This window comes from Python bivittatus, unplaced genomic scaffold, assembly GCF_059951505.1.
Source record: "Python bivittatus isolate LINGU-HERP-01145 unplaced genomic scaffold, Pbiv_v1 ctg000610_np1212, whole genome shotgun sequence".
Lineage (NCBI taxonomy): Eukaryota > Metazoa > Chordata > Lepidosauria > Squamata > Pythonidae > Python > Python bivittatus.
Genome location: NW_028277088.1, coordinates 24,308,909 through 24,328,577, shown reverse-complemented (window position 1 = coordinate 24,328,577; position 19,669 = coordinate 24,308,909). Strand labels below are relative to the sequence as shown.

The following is a 19,669-nucleotide window of genomic DNA, read 5'->3' as shown; positions in this document are numbered from 1 at the left end:
CAGGACCTTGAAATGCTTCTTACGAAGCCACTCCTTCATTGCCCGGGCGGTGTGTTTGGGATCATTGTCATGCTGAAAGACCCAGCCACATTTCATCTTCAATGCCCTTGCTGATGGAAGGAGGTGTTCACTCAAAATCTCACGATACATGGCCCCATTCATTCTTTCCTTTACACGGATCAGTCGTCCTGGTCCCTTTGCAGACAAACAGCCCCAAAGCATGATGTTTCCACCCCCATGCTTCACAGTAGGTATGGTGTTCTTTGGATGCAACTCAGCATTCTCTCTCCTCCAAACACAAGTTGAGTTTAGACCAAAACGTTCTACTTTGGTTTCATCTGACCATATGACATTCTCCCAATCCTCTTCTGGATCATCCAAATGCTCTCTAGCAAACTTCAGATGGGCCCAGACATGTACTGGCTTAAGCAGGGGGGCACATCTGGCACTGCAGGATTTGAGTCCCTGGCGGCATAGTGTGTTACTGATGGTAGCCTTTGTTACTTTGGTCCCAGCTCTCTGCAGGTCATTCACTAGGTCCCCCCGCATGGTTCTGGGATTTTTGCTCACTGTTCTTGTGATCATTTTGACCCCATGGGGTGAGATCTTGCATGGAGCCCCATATCAAGGGAGATTATCAGTGGTCTTGTATGTCTTCCATTTTCTAATTATTGCTCCCACAGTTGATTTCTTCACACCAAGCTGCTTGCCTATTGCAGATTCAGTCTTCCCAGCCTGGTGCAGGTCTACAATTTTGTTTCTGGTGTCCTTCGACAGCTCTTTGGTCTTGGCCATAGTGGAGTCTGGAGTGTGACTGTTTGAGGTTGTGGACAGGTGTCTTTTATACTGATAACAAGGTCAAACAGGTGCCATTACTACAGGTAACGAGTGGAGGACAGAGGAGCCTCTTAAAGAAATAGTTACAGGTCTGTGAGAGCCAGACATCTTGCTTGTTTGTAGGTGACCAAATACTTATTTTCCACCATGATTTGCAAATAAATTCTTAAAAAATCAGACAATGTGATTTTCTGGATTTTTTTCCCCATTTTGTCTCTCATAGTTGAGGTATACCTATGATGAAAATTACAGGCCTCTCTCATCTTTTTAAGTGGGAGAACTTGCACAACTGGTGGCTGACTAAATACTTTTTTGCCCCACTGTATATGCATGTAAGTTGCCTAGGGTTCCCAGAGAAAGGCAGGATATATGTTTAATGAGACCTAATAATTTGTCCTGGCCTTCTGGAAACTCTTGAAAAATGAGTTATTCTGGATGGCCTATGGTGAGTGATAAGATTGTTTTTTAATGTTTATGATTTTAGAATGTTTATATCTTAGTTCCTACTGTGGACATTTTATTTAACCTTTTATGTTGCTTGTAATTAATGCAAACCTTTGCAGCATATACAAATATGACAAATAGAATTGTTTAATATTCTTATTTGAAAATACCAGTGAAAGCATGACAAATAAAATACATGTTGCAACAGTATTTTATTAATCAACTCTAACCAGTCGTCTGTAATTTCATGTTTCTCAATGTCAGATGACTACTTCCATGTAGACTGAGATCTTAGAAGCTGCATCATTTGGATGGAAATTTAGAAAGGTTGCTCAAACCAAGCTAACTTAATAATTTACTATTGATGATAAAATATATTAGCAACTAATATACTTTATATTAGTAAATAAACATCTGCCAACTATTGAGTATCTTAAGCAAGTCCTAAATTGAACCCTCACACTTTATTAGCTAATAATAATATAAAATATCCAACTTTTTGTGCAAGTTCAGACCATTTCATATAAAGTGGTTTTTATGAAAGTATAATTTATATGGGTGTGTGTGTGTGCCTTTGAGTCAATCTTGACTCCTTGGTGACTGCCTGGACATGTCCCTTCAGTTTTCTTGGCAAGATATCAGAAATGGTTTGCCATTGCCTATTTCTGAGAGCTGAGAGAGAGTGACTGGCCCAAGGTCATCCAGCTGGCTTCATACTTAAGGTGGGACTAGAACTCATAGTTTCCTGGTTTCTAGATGGATGCCTTAACCACTACATCAAACTGCCTCTTGTGATTACTGTTCAGTTTTTTTTACAAGCTGACATAGTTTCAAGACTTGTTGCCTAGCTACATCTAAAATCAACAATCAACTGTTTTTATAAACAGTTTATATAAATCTGAAGGGCATATTTTGTATGAAATCTTAGGGGGAAAATATGGCTCCCCAATGAAACTAAATGTATAATTCTGCTCTTTACCTCATAACAGTTAGATTAGGAAAATTTGCATCTTCCCAAACTTTCAGTGTTTAATTCTGTACCAAAAATTGCCATTTCAGTTATAATTAAGTTCTACCAACCGTTTTGAAAGAAAGTTCAACACAAACTTACAGGTAGTCCTTGCTTGACAACTGCCCTGTTTAGTGACCGTTTGAAGTTACAATGGCACTGAAAAAGTAACTGTACGACTGGTCCTCGCACTTAAGATCATCACAGTGTCCCCATGGTCACATAATTGAGATTTGGGTGCTTCGCAGCCAGCGTACATTTATGACAGTCACAGCATGCCACAATCATGTAATCGCCATTTGTGAACTTCACAGCTGACTTCTAACAAGCAAAGTCAATGGAGAAACCAGAAGTAAAATCACAAGTTGCAGTCACATGATGTCTTGCTTAAAAACTGAAGTGGAAGTTAGGTGGTAAATCTGTTGCTGTCACGTGATGTCTCGCTTAATGACCACATTGTTTAATGATGGAGTTGCCAGTCCCAATTGTGGTTGTTAAGTAATGACTACCTGCACAACCTTCCGTGGTTCCACAACTCATTTACAAAATCAAAGATATCTGTCACTGCCCAGAGTTGCTCTGCAGTGAGATAGGCGGTGACAAATTTGAAATATAAATAAACAAATAAAATTTTGCAACAACATTAGTCTGTTGAAAGGTAAAAGGATTTCTCTTCATAAACATACATCTAAAGCTCAAATTCCATTTATACTTTGAGTACTGTATCTAAAAAATTTAAAACAAAGCAAACTATAGCCCTGGAATTTTGCTTTTTAGTCATTCATTTACTTTAATGCAAAAATGTTTTGCTTGTTTACAGTGGTAAAATTAAACCAGAATCCTAATTTGGGTTAGTAGGTACAAACTCACTATATTCTGTTAGCAGAACAGGATATGTTTTGTGGGGATGTAGTGAGTTGGAATTTAGATTAAATTTGTTATCTATCTATCTACCTACCTACCTACCTACCTACAGTGGTACCTCTACTTACGAACTTAATCCGTTCCGTGACTCTGATCGCAAGTTGAGTTGGTCGCAGGTCGAGGTAAATTTTCCCATAAGGTTCAATGTAAATACGGTTAATCTGTTCTGCCCTCCGAATTTGGTCGCACCCCGAAGCAAATTTTCCCATAAGGTTCAATGTAATTACCGTTAATCCGTTCTGGCGTCCGCGGACCATACGTCAGGGGCGGAAAAGCACCCACGCGCTGTGCGGCGGGGTGGCAAAACGCCCACGTGCCGCGCATCAGGGGCAGAAAAGCGCCCGCGTGCTGTGCGGCGGGGCGGCAAAACGCCTGCGCACCGCGCGACACGGGTGGAAAAGCGCCCGTGCGCGGCGGGGCAACAAAATGCCCGCGCGCCACGCATCAGGAGAAGAAAAGTGCCCGCGCGCTGCGCGTCCGGGGCAGCAAAGCACCCGCGCGCCACTCAGCGGGGCGGCAAAATGCCCGCGCGCTGCGCGTCCAGGGCAGCAAAGCACCCGCACGCCACTCAGCGGGGCGGCAAAGTGCCCGCGCGCCACACGTCAGGCGGAAAAGCGCCCACGCGCCATGTGTTAGGGGCGCGGTGGCAAAATGCCTGTGGACCACGTGTCGGGGCAGAAAAATGGCCGCAGACCACGTGTCAGGACGGAAAAATGGCCGTACCTCGAGGCGGAGTTCGCACATCGAGGTAAATTTTTGGGCCCGGAGCTGGCTGGTTGTATCTCGAAAATTTCGTAAGTAGGGGCGTTCGTAAGTAGAGATACCACTCTATCTATCTATCTATCTATCTATCTATCTATCTATCTATCTATCTATCTATCTATCTATCTAAATCAATGGGCCAAAAAAATCATTGATTTCATATAGCAATATCATGACTTAGATATAATCATTTTTATGCGTATTTAATTTCAAACGTTTGCTAAAATTTAGCAGTGTTCAAAATAACTTTATACCAATTAAAGCTAGATGCAAAAGAGATATTGCCGTACATTTGAGTCTCCATGCATTCTATTTTTCAGGGGAAGGGCTCTCTTCTGATTGAAAGAATGTAATGGGAGAAGAGAGAGCTATGGTTTTAAAGGTGTTCATATGCAAGTAACACCTAGTCAGCACACAGTTCAAAGTTTTCCATGATACTTAGATGTCCAGATTTGAACAGTACTTATGAACTAGCACACAAACATTTGTATGAATCTGTATCCCTTTTTGAGCTTTATAAGGAGAAGGGATGATCTCAGCTGTAAAAGAAAAAAAAAGAAGGGAAGGGAAATACCCATAATCTGCTGCTGCTGTTTCTAAAAACACTCCCTTATACACCTTCTGAAACAGGAAAGTTTAATTAACAGCCATACTGGGAATTATGGGAGTTGCAGTTTCTGTATGTTTGGTGACCAGGATGGGAAAGACAGGTGTAATGGATGGTCTAATGCAATATTCTACAACAAGGGACTACATTTATAATAACGTTTTCTTCTGTAGGTTGATATCCTTTCAAGAATTTGTAGCGTTTGAATCTGTCCTCTGTGCTCCAGATGCATTGTTTATGGTGGCATTTCAGCTTTTTGACAAAACTGGCAAAGGAGAAGTTACTTTTGGTAAGACTTGTTTTTCCTTGTTTCCCTCCTTTACCTTCTTCCTCCCATGTGGATTTTTAATAAGTATGTATTGAAGAGAAGCTGGGATTTTTTTAACTGCTTTTCCTTCACTGCACTCCTGTTGCTTAATTTATATTTCTTTAAGAGTCTGCACCTGTTAACAGGGTTCAAATTTCAATAGAAGAGTATATCTGTAGCTCAGGGTTGGACCGTTGAGTTCTTGGTGCTCTCTGAGCTTGGTTGTTGGCTTGCAGACATCTCCTTACTCAACTAGGTAACATCATCAGTGTGGTATTACCTAGTACTCCAGGGTTCAAATGTATTTAAAATGCATTGTTTATTTGGGTCATATACTGCCTTGCCTCTAATAGTTTGGGGCAGCATACCATATATGCTTTCTCCTATTTTTCTTACAACAAAGACCCTGTGAAGTTGATTGGGCTGAAAGAGAGTGACTGGCCCAAAGCCACCCAGTGGGCTTCAGTGTCTGAGAGTGGACTAGAACCTGAGGATTTCCCAGTCCTAGCCCATTGCCTTAACCACTATACTACATTGGCCTCAGTGACATTTTGGGAAAAGAGTTTAAACATTTTCACGATGTTTAACAGAAGACTACTATATATAGAAATATACATACATATATCGTTGAATATAAAGATCCCAACTGTCTGATCCCATTGGAATCAAAACTAACTTTCAAAGACTCTTCCAGTCTCAATGCAAACTTTGCATTGAAATTCAGGTGGAAAGGTAGAATACAGTACAACATTCTGCTTTTTCATATGAAAATCCTGTGGACACAGCTCTGCTAAACATAAGCATTGTTGGGTCCATTGATTTAAATGAAAGAATTAGGTGATACTTTTTTCATTAAATATTTCAAAAATATTTAATCCTAGTTGGATTCTAGGTGTTCATTGAAATGATTATTGCCATAACATATAATGGGCCCAAAATATCTTGTGGGTTTTGTATACATGTGTAAAAAGAAATGAAAGTACAAATGTTTATATATCGCTGTTTTTAAATACAACATTTCACTCTGGTTATATGGAATTATATTGATCAGTCTTTCCTTTTCACTGATACACAGCCATACTTGTCTTGAATCTAGGATTGTAAAACGAGTGGTACAGTCTTTCCATTGTAAGAGAATATTTTTTTTCTATGCTCCATGCTTAATAAATCCAGAGTTCTCTATATCTTCATAAATCCTAAGTTCAAAACCACATTCACATCTTTAAACCTTTATTATTTCCCCAAAATTGTATTAATGAACTTAGTTAAACAAAAATGGGACCATGATAGAGCAAGCCCATATAATATGTGTGTTCTCTGCATTATTTTAAACTTCTACCATAAAGTACTCAACAAAGTACCTTTTTACAACTTTCTCTGGGGGGCCCGATAAACATTCAAAGATTCTTGTGCAGAACTAACCTCATTTTAGGATCATAAGAAACATAATATTCTTTAAGATCCTTTTCCACTTGTTTGTCAATGTGCGGTATTCCAAAATTCATGCAGATAACTGATATCTACCTTAATAATATTCTTAGAGTATTTTTTAAAAATATAGGTTTAGACTAATCGAAAATAATTTCAGTTTTGATAATAATTCAAGAGTTTTTGATGCTGCTAATATATCTGGACCAAATTGTGAAATCAAAAAGTATTTTAATTATATTTACCACCTTTTGGAACATCATCCACCCCGAGGTAAAATTAGCCCCAACCCTTATGGCTTTCTGGAAAGCCCTCAAAATTTATTTTTTTCAATCAGGCCTGGGGATCCCCTAGTAGCAGGGAGCCCTCCCATTGGCTGCACCATGTGTAACATTTTGATTTTAACCCTCCCACAATCTGGTTCTTATTTATGTTTCACTATTTAAGTGTTTTAAATGGTTTTATAATAAGTTTTAATTGTTGGTTTTATTATACGCCGTCCAGAGTCACCTTGTTCACAGATGGGCAGCCATATAAATTTGATAAATACATAAATAATACTGGATTAGTATTAGACAACCCAAATTATTTTTGCAATAATTCAAACTGGTTTCAAATAACTGATCCGAAGTATTGATACTCCTCGAGCTTAAACTTTTCAGAAGTAATCCAGGCTTTTACATTTGTAGATCTTTTAAAATCTTGTTGAATGTTTTCTTCTGTACCTCCTCTGCTGCTGCTGCCACTGCCGCTACCACTGCTGCTTCTGGGTTTTTTTTGTTTTGCTGCTACATGCTCTGGATGTTTAGATAAGGGTGATATGTAAATATTTTAAGGATGTACTGTATATTATAAAATACAGCATAAGGTTGTATTTTATACACACGCAGTAGAAAAAAATAATGGAATTGGATAAACTTTTTCTAGCTTGTAATTTATGTATTGGTTTTCAGATGGGATAGAAACATGAAACTAGACAAGTGGCAATTTAATCCTACAGATCTCTAAATTAGTTTCTAAGAATAAACTGTCCAGTACCCATGTCATGGATTTATAGAAGTTGTCCTGTAGAATTCTATCTAGAAATATATATTTTTTGGGGAAATAAATTTATAAGCCCAGAAGGGAAGCAAAAAAACTCCCAAAAAACAAAAAACATTTTGAACATTTTGTGCTCCAAACAAAACAAAAATCTTGGCAAAAATTCTGAGAAATTATCCGGGATCAAGGGCTGCCCATTAACACTGAGTGGTTTTGGCAAGTTGCTGTCCATGGCTGTCCATGGCCTGTATATGGTTCATCCAGGCTAGATAATCAGTGTTCTTGAAAATCCATATTGTGGAAACTAGTTGGCTTCCTTCTTCTACTTTAGCTTGACTTGGAACTTGCACATGAGCAGTTTGTGATCTGTTCTTCTGGCCACATCTTTGCTGTTACAACTGAGCTATTCTACCTCTTTCTACCAGTAAACAAATACAGTGTGTGTGTACATGTCCCTTTGAGTTAGTGTTGACTCCTAGTGACTCCTGGAGTCACTAGGAGTCCCTGCAGTTATCTTGGCAAGATTACAGAAGTAGTTTGCAGTTGCCTTCTTCCTAGGGATAGGAAGCTGATAGCTGAAAATGCAAATGATCTGCATGCTTTAGTAATGAAGGTCAAGGAGTACAGTGAAAAAAAATGGGACTAAGATTAAATATAAAGAAGATCGAAATGATGGCAAGTGGTACAACAACCAGGCTTCTAATGAAGATATTGAAATGGTGGATAGTTTCTGCTTTTTATTTACTGTCAACAGGAAGCAGCAGTCAAATATGCTGCAGATTAGCACTTGCTAGAGTAAGGGCCTTGGAAAAAATATTCAGATATCGTGATAGATTTATAATTACAAAAATCATAAAAGCAGTGTTTTTCCTTATGACACTCTTGTTTCCATAGAAAGTGGCACCTTGAAGAAGCAGGACAGAAAAGTATTAACTCTTTTGAACTTTGGTGTTGGAGAAGACACCTGAGGATACCATAGTTAGCTAAGAAAATTAACAAATGCATCCTAGGACAAATCAATTTTGACCAGGTGCAGATTATCATATTTGGGGCACATTATATGAAGACATACTGTAGCTCTTTTGAAAAGTCCATAATGCTGGAAAAGGTGGAAGGAAAGAGAAGAGGATGACTAGCAGCAAGGTGGATGGACTCAATTCCAGCAGCAAATTGGTACACATTTGGAAGACCTGAAGCACCAGGTTAGGGGCAGATCGTGCTGAAGAAAATCTCTGTGGTCACTACAAGTTGATACCAACTTGATGGCACATAATCAGTCAATCTGTGGTGATATAACTTTCATGCTCCTTGTTGTCCTTAGGGGCCAAACTTTTTTTTTAAAAGGTTGCTCAACCTGCCTTGCTTTAGTGTAGGCAGTAGAGTGAGAGATGACCAGTAAATAGACTTAGTATAAACAGCAGATTATGTTCCTTACAGAATTTTAATGAATTTTACAGTTGCTCTGTATCTGAAAATAAGCCACAAAGACTGTGGAGCCTGAGAGCAATTTTATGAAGCTGTACTGCAGACATCTGCTTTTTAAAAAAATCAGTGTACTGTTTAATATTGGATTATACTGATCAGATAGTTATCTGAACTAGTGTCTGTTAACAGAAACTGAGAGTAAAAATAAACTGAATTTCAAACTGATCAAGGCTGGGGTGTTTTTCTGAAACAAAAATGGTATCACACAAAGTTATAGCATAAAAATAACACTGAGCATTTAATGAGCTCAAATACACAAAGTCTCTTAGCTTTAGAAAAAGAAACAGGCCTGTAAACTGAAGCAGCCTTCTAACAAGAAAACCTCCCAGATCTAACTAGCTAAACTAGATATACTCGTGATATTAAAATTTTCAACAGCTCTCTATTCTGGTTGCTAGGAAATGCTCTGCACTGAATGAGGTCCATGTGCAAAGATCTTATGCACCAAAGCATCAACAGCTAGCAGCTAACTAAGTAGCAAGGAAGTTACTTCAAATACAGTTTAACTCTTGCTTTAGAGCACAGGTGTGATCCTCTGCCACAAACTGTTCCAGCAGGATCAACTTATTCCTATAACCTTGTACCCCTCAAAAAGAGGTAACTCCAAATGTTGTGCTGTGACATTGATTAAAAGGCAGCCATTCATATACTGAACATCTGTTAGAATATTGAGGCCTTTGCATGTACATCTGAATGTTGGCTTCCACATTCTGGGTTTCAGTCACGGAAGCCAAAACATGGGCAGCTGTTAGCTGAGAAAAACTTGCTTCTTATAGTCCCCATACCTTTCACGCAAACCCCAGTAATTCTATTTTAATCTTAGTGCAATTTTAGAAGAATTTCCAGCTAACCCTTTGTGATATAGCAAAGGCACAGTTTATGAACAAATCAGTAAGAACAGCCAAAGGCTTTTGGCTTTTCTACACTGCCTCGCCTACTCTCCTCCCCCCCCCCAATCCTAACTGGTAATGTAGTTTTTAAAATAAGGGAAGTTCTTGTGTCTATAAATCGTATGAAATGGGAGATGGTAGTGTGCAGCTAATAGAGGCTGCGTAGCCTTTTGTATCCCATTTTAAACTGATCTGCTGCTCTTTGCCTGGAGTTAAAGATCTCAGTGGGAAGGTAGAAGAAAGCTTAGTTGGCTTTTAAATTTGAGACAGAGAATAAACCATTGCTTCTTTTTCCCTGAGTGTTGACAGGTACATAAAAACTGATAATGTAAGTCCAGGGGTTTAAGAGGTTTAACAATTTTGTCTTTTAGGGGTATTACTGAATTTTAATGCCTCATTAAAAAGGCAAAATACTTTGATATCCTTTATGAGATGGTTTAATAAATAAAAGTTTAGATGCTTGGGTCTAAATGTCAACGTTTTAAAGACTAACCATTCTTTTAATAACTTTTGTCTTTCAATCTAAGGGCTAGATGTGAGTAGGACAGAACTGATTTAACAGGTTGTGGCCTTAAGTACATTAGAAGTAATGGTTTAGAACTTGTGTCCTTTTTCCAAGTGTTTTGTAGCACTGATATAGAATTTCTTTCTCTGTCCCGCACTCCCAGTTTTACAGATAAACTTGAAACCTGAAGGGTTGCCTTAATTTTAAAAGGCTATAGAATAAGCCTTGTTGACATTTGAATATTCATGCATATGGGCAGAGAGGTCTGATAATAAGCCAGCTAGAAATGTCTTCAAAAATCACAGGTATGTGACAAATAGATTTTAGCAATCTTTTACCTTATTGGAAAATGAGAGCTGCTTCACAAAAGGTAGAATGTTCTATATGTGGAAGCTGTATGAAACATGGTGATTTCTACTTTAGTTCATGTTCCATTTCAGTATGACATTCGTTTCATTCTTGGGGTATGGAGTGATTTTGATAAATATGCATTTTGCCATACAGTACATTGCAACTAAGACAAATGATACCTGTAGCTTTTTTTCAATCATTACACGGATTGAGGAGTAGGTAGGAAATAGTGTTACGTGGGAAGAATCTCTCCCACAATCGTTACTGAATCTGTTAAGGTTTAATTTGTAGGCTGTGGTTCTGATGCTGTTAGGGCATGAGATGGAAGCAAGCAAGCATGTCATCTTTATTTCTTTATTTTGGTAACCTGAGTAACAGAATTAAAATAAAAGCTACCATTGGTTAATACTTTTATAAGAATAATCTATAATAATGCAAAATACAATGCAGGTTTCGAATTCACCAGAACTCTTCATAAGATGAGGAAGCAGTTACAACTGCTGCTATACATTTTAAATACCCAAGTACAAATTTACAGGTAGTGCTAGGGTTACAATGGCAGTTGGGACCGGGATTGTTGGCGCTAAGCAATGTGGTCGTAAAGCACAACATCAGATGAAAACATTGCTTAGCGATGACAATCCTGGCAGTCCTGGTTGCCATTATAACCTAAAGACATGCTGGTTGTTAAGTGGGAAGTGGCAGGTAAGGAGTGTGGGGGTGCTGTGGGGGAGGCCTTGGGAGGTCCAGTGCAGGCTGCATTCGAGTTGGGGGAGGCAGGGGGAGGGGGATGCTGCTGCAGCACAAGCGCAGGGAGGCTCGAGGGATGAATTGTGCAGTGCCAGGAACCCGGGGATGGATGGTGCTGTGCAAGCACAGAGAGGCCAGGGGCACTTACCAGAGTGACCTGTGACCTTTCCTGCTGGCTTCCTCATTGGCTTTGCTTGTGGCAGGCCAGCAGGGAAGGTCGCAAATGATCATGTGACCACAGGGCACTGTAACCATCGTAAGTGTGAGCCGGTTGCCAAACACCCAAATCATGATCATGTGACTGCAGGGGTGGTGCAACGGCCAAACTTTGAGGACCAGTCGTAAGTACCACTCATTCAGCACTGTCACAACTTTGAATGGTTGCTGAACGAGTAGTCAGTAAGTTGTTTCCCCTGCCATAGATAGGATGCAGACACAGATAGGATATCACCATGCTTGCTTTTAATCCCTTCCAGGTAACATACTTGAGTGCCATATTCTACAAATAGATTCCAGTATTGCACTGTTACTGTGATGTTGATGTTCCATTCCATTAATTTATGTCTAAGCTTCATAAGTCTAGTGCCAGATTCATTTAATTAAAATGCCTCAGGGCAATCTTCAAATCTTGTTTAATGGAATAGAAAATGTAATTGATAGTGTGCAATTGTAACTTCATTTTGTACACATCTAGGAACTACTGCATTCTCCTGCTCTAGATTCCAAACTTGAAGTATGGGGAGAATTGAAACCTTTATTTTAACTTGGACTCATAGGTACTCCTATAGCCTGAAATGGAAGTGATAGTTACATTTTTCATTGATTGTTAACACATTTCCTCCATTTTCCATTGGTTGTTATTATTAGAAAATGTATGTAGCAACACATAAGTCTAAAAAGTCAAGGAAGACTTGATATTGCCCACGGTAATTGTCTTTGGGAGGCCTAACTTAATAATAACTGGGTTTAGTGAACTCAGTGTTTAATTTTTGGCTTGTTTTCCTCTCCAATCTTGTTGCAGTGTTTAGAATCCATAAAGTGCAAGTTATCTAAAGTAGATTTACTACTTGTGAGCAGTCAGAGTTAAACTGTGGAATAAAGATTCACACCAGCACTAAATTGTATTCTCTGTTGTTGTAAGCTATCTTGTCAAAGATCAGTGGAACAGCGCAGAAACTCTTCCAGTTCAATGGGTCAAAATTCCACTTTTTATGAAAGGCTAAATGTGGATTTGCACAAATGAGTATAATGGCTCCAATTTTGAAAAAGAGATAACCGAGAGCACTTCCCGTTAGTGAGCTCATTCAGAATGCGCCTTGTTCAGATGGCTAAAATATTGCTTTCTTCATCCTATTTTTAAAGAAAAGGAGAGAGGCAAGAATAGTTATGGAGAAGATAAGATAGAGCCACTTGGAAAGTAAATTCAAACTGTCTTGTTAACTGACCTGAAATATAACTGTCTTTCATAAGACAATGGTATAGAAGAAAAGGCCTGTTTATTAAGCAGCAATTTGAGAATGAGTTTGACCCATCTTGGCTGAAGGTGGGAAAGAAGAAACAAAGCTACAGTAGTAGCATCAATGGAGTCCTTAACTCAGAATTTGTTCAGTTACAAATAAATCTGTTATCTTGAAGAAATTGAAGATAAACACTCTTAGAATCATGTTGGTTAAAGGCCAGGCTCCTTAATATTTGTCCAATGCTTGCTGATTTACTCTTGTAAATATAAATATTTATTCTACTTGCAAAGGACAAATAATCAAAGGTGCTAATAGTAAGAAACCACGGTTTCAGATTGCAAAATCTAGGGAGGATAATTTTCCTGATGCCTGCTTTTATTCTTTGTTTAATATTAGAAAAAAATAAGTAGGAATGATGTCCTTTTAAACTTTTGCACATCAAATACAAACATATTTTATGGTCAACAGTTATCATGGAACAAAATAAATCTATATCCTTCACGCTGATCACAGTACCACTTTAACTGGATATTGCTTGAATTACCTACTACTTTTAGAAGGAAGTAAAGTGGATATTATTTAGCTAAACCAAGAAAACATAAGAGTGTGACTTGAGGTGCACATAAGTCTTAAAATGTCAGTGGTCACACAATTGGCAGCATCTATCCAACTTTGAAAAACTAAGCAGGATTAAACCTGGTTACTACTTGGATGAGAGAGCAATAGAAAATCCCAGGGCTATAGATTAGACTTGAAGTTGAAGAAGAAGGTGGCAAACCATGTTTCTCGTGTTGCCAGAACAGTGATGGGCTATGTAGTCACCAGGAGTTAAGTTTGACCCAGAGGAGAGTTTATCCTTATATAATGTGGTACATCATGGGACAAAACAATCTGATTTCACATATGCACTGAAAGGCTTTGTGGCAACAGTGATTGACCAGGAAAGAGATCTTGAGATCGGAGTAGATAGCTTAGTGACAATGTCAATCCAGTGTGGCAGTTCTGAAAAAATATGAATTCCATCTAAGGACTCATTAGGAAAAAGATCACAAAGAAAACTTTCAGTTCTTTCAGTTCTGAAAATAGAAATCAGACTGGAGAAAGTAATCCAACAAAAGGAGTTGGTCTTTCCCTGCATCCTGGCAGGCTGGATGGCTCAGTGAGTGGGATTTTAGCAAGTGGAAGCCTCTATTCTGCAACTTTTTCCTGTGCCAAAATTCTTCCTCAAGACAGACATTTTTCAGTGCCGAAGGAGGCACAGGATAGTTGCTCCCTATCCTCCTCTGGGCAAAGGAAAGATTTTTCTTTGATTTTTGCCTCTTGATGGATAGAGCAGGGCTGAGTAACAGGTTTGGGATGAGGTGATGATGGAAAGTGGGTAGGGACACATAGATCTGGGATTTCTAATTTTTCCTGATTTGGGGGAGAGGAGAATTTGGGTATTTATGTGTTTTCTGTTTCAAAGCCAGCAGGAAACTCTACTGTTGATTTTCAGCCATTGTGCATTAGGGTTGTGTTTCAGAAAAGGGGTACAGGTCAGCTGCCACATTGGCTGGAAATTTTTTATAGTTATTATACCTTTATACAAATCTATGTAATCATCTTTGAAATACTCTTCTGCAGTTCTGCCATTGAATCTCAAAAAGGATATTGAAGAACTGTGGAAGATATAGGAAAAAAGGCAACCTATAGTATATGCTGTTTTTTAGCTGGGAAAAAAAATAGCATGAAATGATGTCTGTTGTGAATGCAGTGGAGAGTTAAACTGCATTTCATTGCACAAAATATTGTGATAGAAAAGTGATTTAGAAAAATTCATGAAGATAAATATATAAATGGCTACTAGTCATGATGAAAAGTATGTAGTGCCAAGGCTATGGTTTTCCCAGTTGTAACATATGGCTGTAACATTCAGCTAGACTGAATGAAGAAATAATAATGCCTTTGAATTGTGGTGCTGTTAAAAACTGCTGAGACTATTTTGGACAAGAAGAACAAATACTTCAGTATTAAATAAAAAAAAAAAACAGGCTCCACTTTTAATGAATCTAAAGCATTGGTTCTCAACGGGGGCGGTACCGCCCCTGGGGTGCGGTGGGAGGATGCTGAGGGGCGGTGAACTTGTTTTGGGCGGTGGGGCGGTGGGCATGTTTTGGGCAGTAGAGGGGCGATGTGCATGTTTTGGCATTCGAACTTAATTTTAAAACTCCCCAAAAAATTTATTAAATCGATTATCCGGTTTACACCATTTGTACCAGCAATAAAACGAGCTAACGCGACGGCTGCCCTCACGCACTTCTAAGAATGGTGAGACGAATTTGTATTCTAGGTAGGCTGACCTTGAAGAACTCGACACTACGATTCTTCTCCGATCCCAACCAGCACAGCGCGTACGTCAGCTGTTTTCCTGCGCGATTAATCGCAGCACGTGTGTCAGCTGTCTTCCCGCGCGATTAATCACAGTGCGTGGGTTGAGCGTCCTTTCAATATGAATGTTTGATTTGACCCGTGTTTCTTGAGTTGCTTTTCGTTCGCTTCATTTCTGATTTTTCCCCTCAGTTTCGATTTACTTTCATTGTTTATTTGGCCAGTCGGCTAGGTAAGTGCGCTTATTAGTTCTTTATCGTGGTTGTGAATTATTAATTTTGAGAAATAGTTATCTTTCCCTCATCATATTTTTAATTCAATGGAATTAATTTGCAGCTTCAATTTTTAATTGCCTTCCCTTCCTCCTACCTTGTCGAGCGAGGATTCAGTGCTGTGACTGATCTAATTACAAAAAAGAGAAGTCAACTCCAAATCATGGAAAGAGGGGACTTGCGCCTTCATCTCTCTAACAATATTGAACCGAATGTTCAGAAAATGGCTCTGAACCATCAAGCACAACCGTCCCACTGACATAATCAAGCATGTTTCATTGATATTACTCTTTTAGCGTATTTTTTTGCTGTTTTTTAAATTATCTAATTAAGAATAAAGAATTTTTAAACATTAAAAAAGCATTTGCAAAAAAAATTAAAAAATTAAAAAAATTTAAAAAATGAGCATCAAAAAAATAAATAAACGTATTTACAGCATTTGAAATAAACGTATTTACATAAAAGAACATTTAAGCATTTTTTTTTTGCATTAGTCGTTTTAATTTTAATAAAAGGAATGCAATTACCTTCCAGGGCAAAAGTATCGAGTTAAATCGAACAAATTTGGTGTGTAAGTCTACTGAAAAAAATTACTTAAAATTTTTGCCTTTTATAATTCAGTAACTCCCCCCCCCCTCCCCATACCCTAAATTACAGGATTTTGACAAAGGGTGGCGTTGAAAAATTTTCCGCTCCTTAGGGGGGCGGCAGCTTCAAAAAGATTGAGAATCACTGATCTAAAGCTTAAATATTTTGGATACATAATGCAAAGGTAAAATGATTAGTGAAGACAATGCTTGGAAAAATGAAAGAAAATTGAAAAAAGGCTCAACACAAGACATGGTGACTAGGTACTATGAGGACACAAGCAGAAGCTTACAAGAACTGGTGAAATGATGTCTGTTGGGTCATGAAGAGTTAGAAGTGACTGAACAACAATGAAGTCATGATGTTTATATAGTACCTTTAGAGTTTGATGCAGTATATTTCTAAACACTAATTGCAATAGAGAGTTTTCCCATTATGTTAAGGTTCTCGAACTGTGGATAGTGATCTTGGGGGTACATGCAATTGAGGGATGGTAAGATTTTTTATAGCATATTAAAAAGCAGAGACGTCACCTTGCCGACAAAGATCCGCATAGTCAAAGCTATGGTTTTTCCAGTAGTAATGTATGGCTGTGAGAGCTGGACCATAAAAAAGGCCGAGCGCCGAAGAATTGATGCCTTTGAACTGTGGTGCTGGAGAAGACTCTTAAGAGTTCCCTGGACTGCTAGGAGGTCAAACCAGTCAATCTTAAAGGAAATCAACCCTGATTGCTCATTGGAAGGATTGATAATGAAGCTCAAGCTCAGATATTTTGGCCACCTAATGCGAAGAGAGATCTCTTTGGAGAAGACCCTGATGCTGGGAAAGATTGAAGGCAAAAGGAGAAGAGGACAGCAGAGGATGAGATGGTTAGATAGCATCACTGAAGCAATGAGCATGAAACTGACCAAACTCAGGGAGGCAGTGAAGGACAGGAAGGCCTGGCGCAATATGGTTCATGGGGTCACGAAGAGTCGGACACGACTTAACGACTAAACAACAACAAAGCTTTTTTAACACTGATCAGGCTTATACAGGCAATGCAGAAGAGGTGTCAACATATGTTCTTACTTTTGTTAGGCAAGTCTTTGCTGCACTTAAGCAGACAAATTTTAAGAGATAGCTAAATCAAATCTAGTTATATCTATCAAAATCATCTGCCAATTGTAATCATCTGGGATGGGTGGATAGCTTCCTACCAGCTGGTGACTTCTTGACATGGCTGTATAATCAATTTTTGGATTCTCTGTACAAATGTGTATGTTAGTGAAGTTAAGTATATTTATCTGTTTTTTAGTTTTTCACAATGGTAAGGCTTTTATTGTGTGGTAAGAGAAAGGTGACCAATGTACTGGTATTGCTAGAAAAATGAGCCTAACTCAAGGAAATATGTAAGTTATATATAATTTGCTAAGTGATATATTTATTTTTCTGTGGAGTCAGTGCATTGGATCCAGGGCATTCTGAAATGGGTATTTCTCTCCTGCTCACTCTGGAAGATAGTTCCCTTGCCAAGTTCTGACTTTGCCTTGTTCCACTCATGAGCTCTACCTGTTAGGATCAACTCAATCATACATTTTCACATTTTTCCTTTAATTTTTATTTTACCTTTCCTTGTTTTCTCTCTTCTTCTTTGAAAGCCTAATATACCACTTCTTGCCCAGACCTAACTCCAGTTAAATAATTAGCTTTGTTCATGATGGATTTTCACAAATTAATTTGCCATTTGAAGGTCATGGGATTGTGGAGTTTGAGAACCCATGCATAGAAAACCTCTCTACTTTCAGGTTTCTCAAGGCTTCTGGTTGGACACCAGGGAGAGAATACTGTACTAGATAGGCCTTTGGTCTTTCCAACAGGACCCTTATTAGGAGGCAATTATTATAGTAATTAAGGTGTTGGACTGAATAGGAAAGACCTATATTTAAGTTCCCAGTTGATCGTGGAACTCCGCCAGTCACTGTCTCAGTCCAATCAGTACATAGATTGTTGGGAAGATAAATAGAGTGGTAAAAACGTGAATACCCAAAGGTGGATTATAGGTTTAGTAATAATTTTAAAATGTGGAAAGAACCAAAGAGGCATTGGAATCTTGTGTTGAAATGGCGCAGAAAGAAAACACAAAGGGCATTCCAAAGATGCAAATAAAAGACAATGATGCCTAAGATAGGGAAATTAAAGGGAACTTTTATTTTATTTTTTAAAATGTTTAAAAAAATTACAGAGTGACCCATGTCACAGGCAGAGTACAAAAATTAAAACCATCCTAACAGTATAAACTCATGAAGTTAAATACAGTTGCAAGAAAAAGTATGTGAATCTTTTGGAATTTCATGGTGTTCTGCATTAATTTGTCATAAAATGTGATCTGACCATCATCTAAGTCAAGAGTATTGACAAATATAATGTGCCTAAAATAATAACACAAAAACAATTCTGATCCTTCATGTCTTTATTGAGAACAACCATAAAAACCTCATAGTGCTAGTGGAAAAAGTATGTGAACCCTTGAGTTGACCTCAGAAAAGCTAATTGGAGTCAGGTGTTAGCATACCTGGAGTCTTGTTAAGAAAATGAGTTTGGAGGTGTGGACTAGAGCCATGTTGACTGATAAAAACCACTCAAACCTTTTGAGTTTGCTCCGCACAAGAAGAATATGCTTATGTGAGCCATGCCTCGCCAAAAAAGCTTTCAGAGGATCTATGATCAAGAATTGTTGATTTACATAAAGCTGGAAAGGGTTACAAAGTGATTTCAAAGACCTTAGAAATTCACCAGTCTACAGTTAGGCAAATGATCTATAAATGGAGACACTTTGGGACTGTGGCTACTCCACCAAGAAGTGGGCGCCTAGTCAAAATGACCCCAAGAGCACAATGAAGACTCATCAATGAGGTAAAGAAACAACCCCGAGTGACAGCCAAAGATTTGAAGGCATCATTGGAACTGGCTAACATCTGTGTTCATGAGTCTCCAGTACGTAAAACATTGAACAAGCAGGGTGTCTATGGCAGGACACCACGAAGGAAGCCACTGCTTACTACAAAGAACATTGCTGCACGCTTGAAGTTTGCGAAAGAGCACATTGACACTCCACAGTGGTATTGGCAAAATGTTTTGTGGACTGATGAAACAAAGATTGAACTATTTGGAAAGAACACGCAGCACTACATCTGGCGTAAAAAGGGCACTGCATATCATCATGAAAACATCATCCCAACCATAGAGTATGGTGGAGGAAACATCATGATTTGGGCCTGCTTTGCTGCATCGGCCTGCCCAGCTTGCAGTCATTGAGGGGAAGATGAATTCCCAAGTGTATCAAAAAATTCTTCAGGATAATGTGAGAATGTCTGTACGTCAGCTGAAACTCTGTAGAAGTTGGGTGATGCAACAGGACAGTGACCCAAAACACCGGAGCAAGTCCACAACAGAATGGCTTCAGAAGAACAAAATCCACCGTTTGGAGTGGCCAAGTCAGAGCCCAGATAGAGGCCACTCAACCCAATAGAGATGCTATGGAATGACTTGAAGAGAGCCATACACATGAGACGTCCAAAGAATATGACAGAGCTAAAGCAGTTCTGCCAGGAAGAATGGGCTAAAATCCCTCCTGAACGATATGCAGGTCTGATCCACAGC

General features: G+C 38.8%; 1 protein-coding gene across 3 annotated transcripts in view; it reads left to right on the top strand.

Moving 5' to 3' along the window:
• The window catches only part of SLC25A13 (solute carrier family 25 member 13), a 121,932-nt gene that overhangs the window by 35,254 nt on the left and 67,009 nt on the right, over positions 1-19,669 (top strand). For 2 of the 3 annotated variants that reach the window (XM_007428590.4, XM_088150605.1), the window contains one exon: positions 4,757-4,872. The exons of the other annotated variant lie outside the window; for it this stretch is intronic. In XM_007428590.4, coding sequence (XP_007428652.1) covers positions 4,757-4,872 — 116 coding nt within the window. The remainder of the gene's footprint in view (positions 1-4,756; positions 4,873-19,669) is intronic. 3 annotated transcript variants of the gene reach the window in all.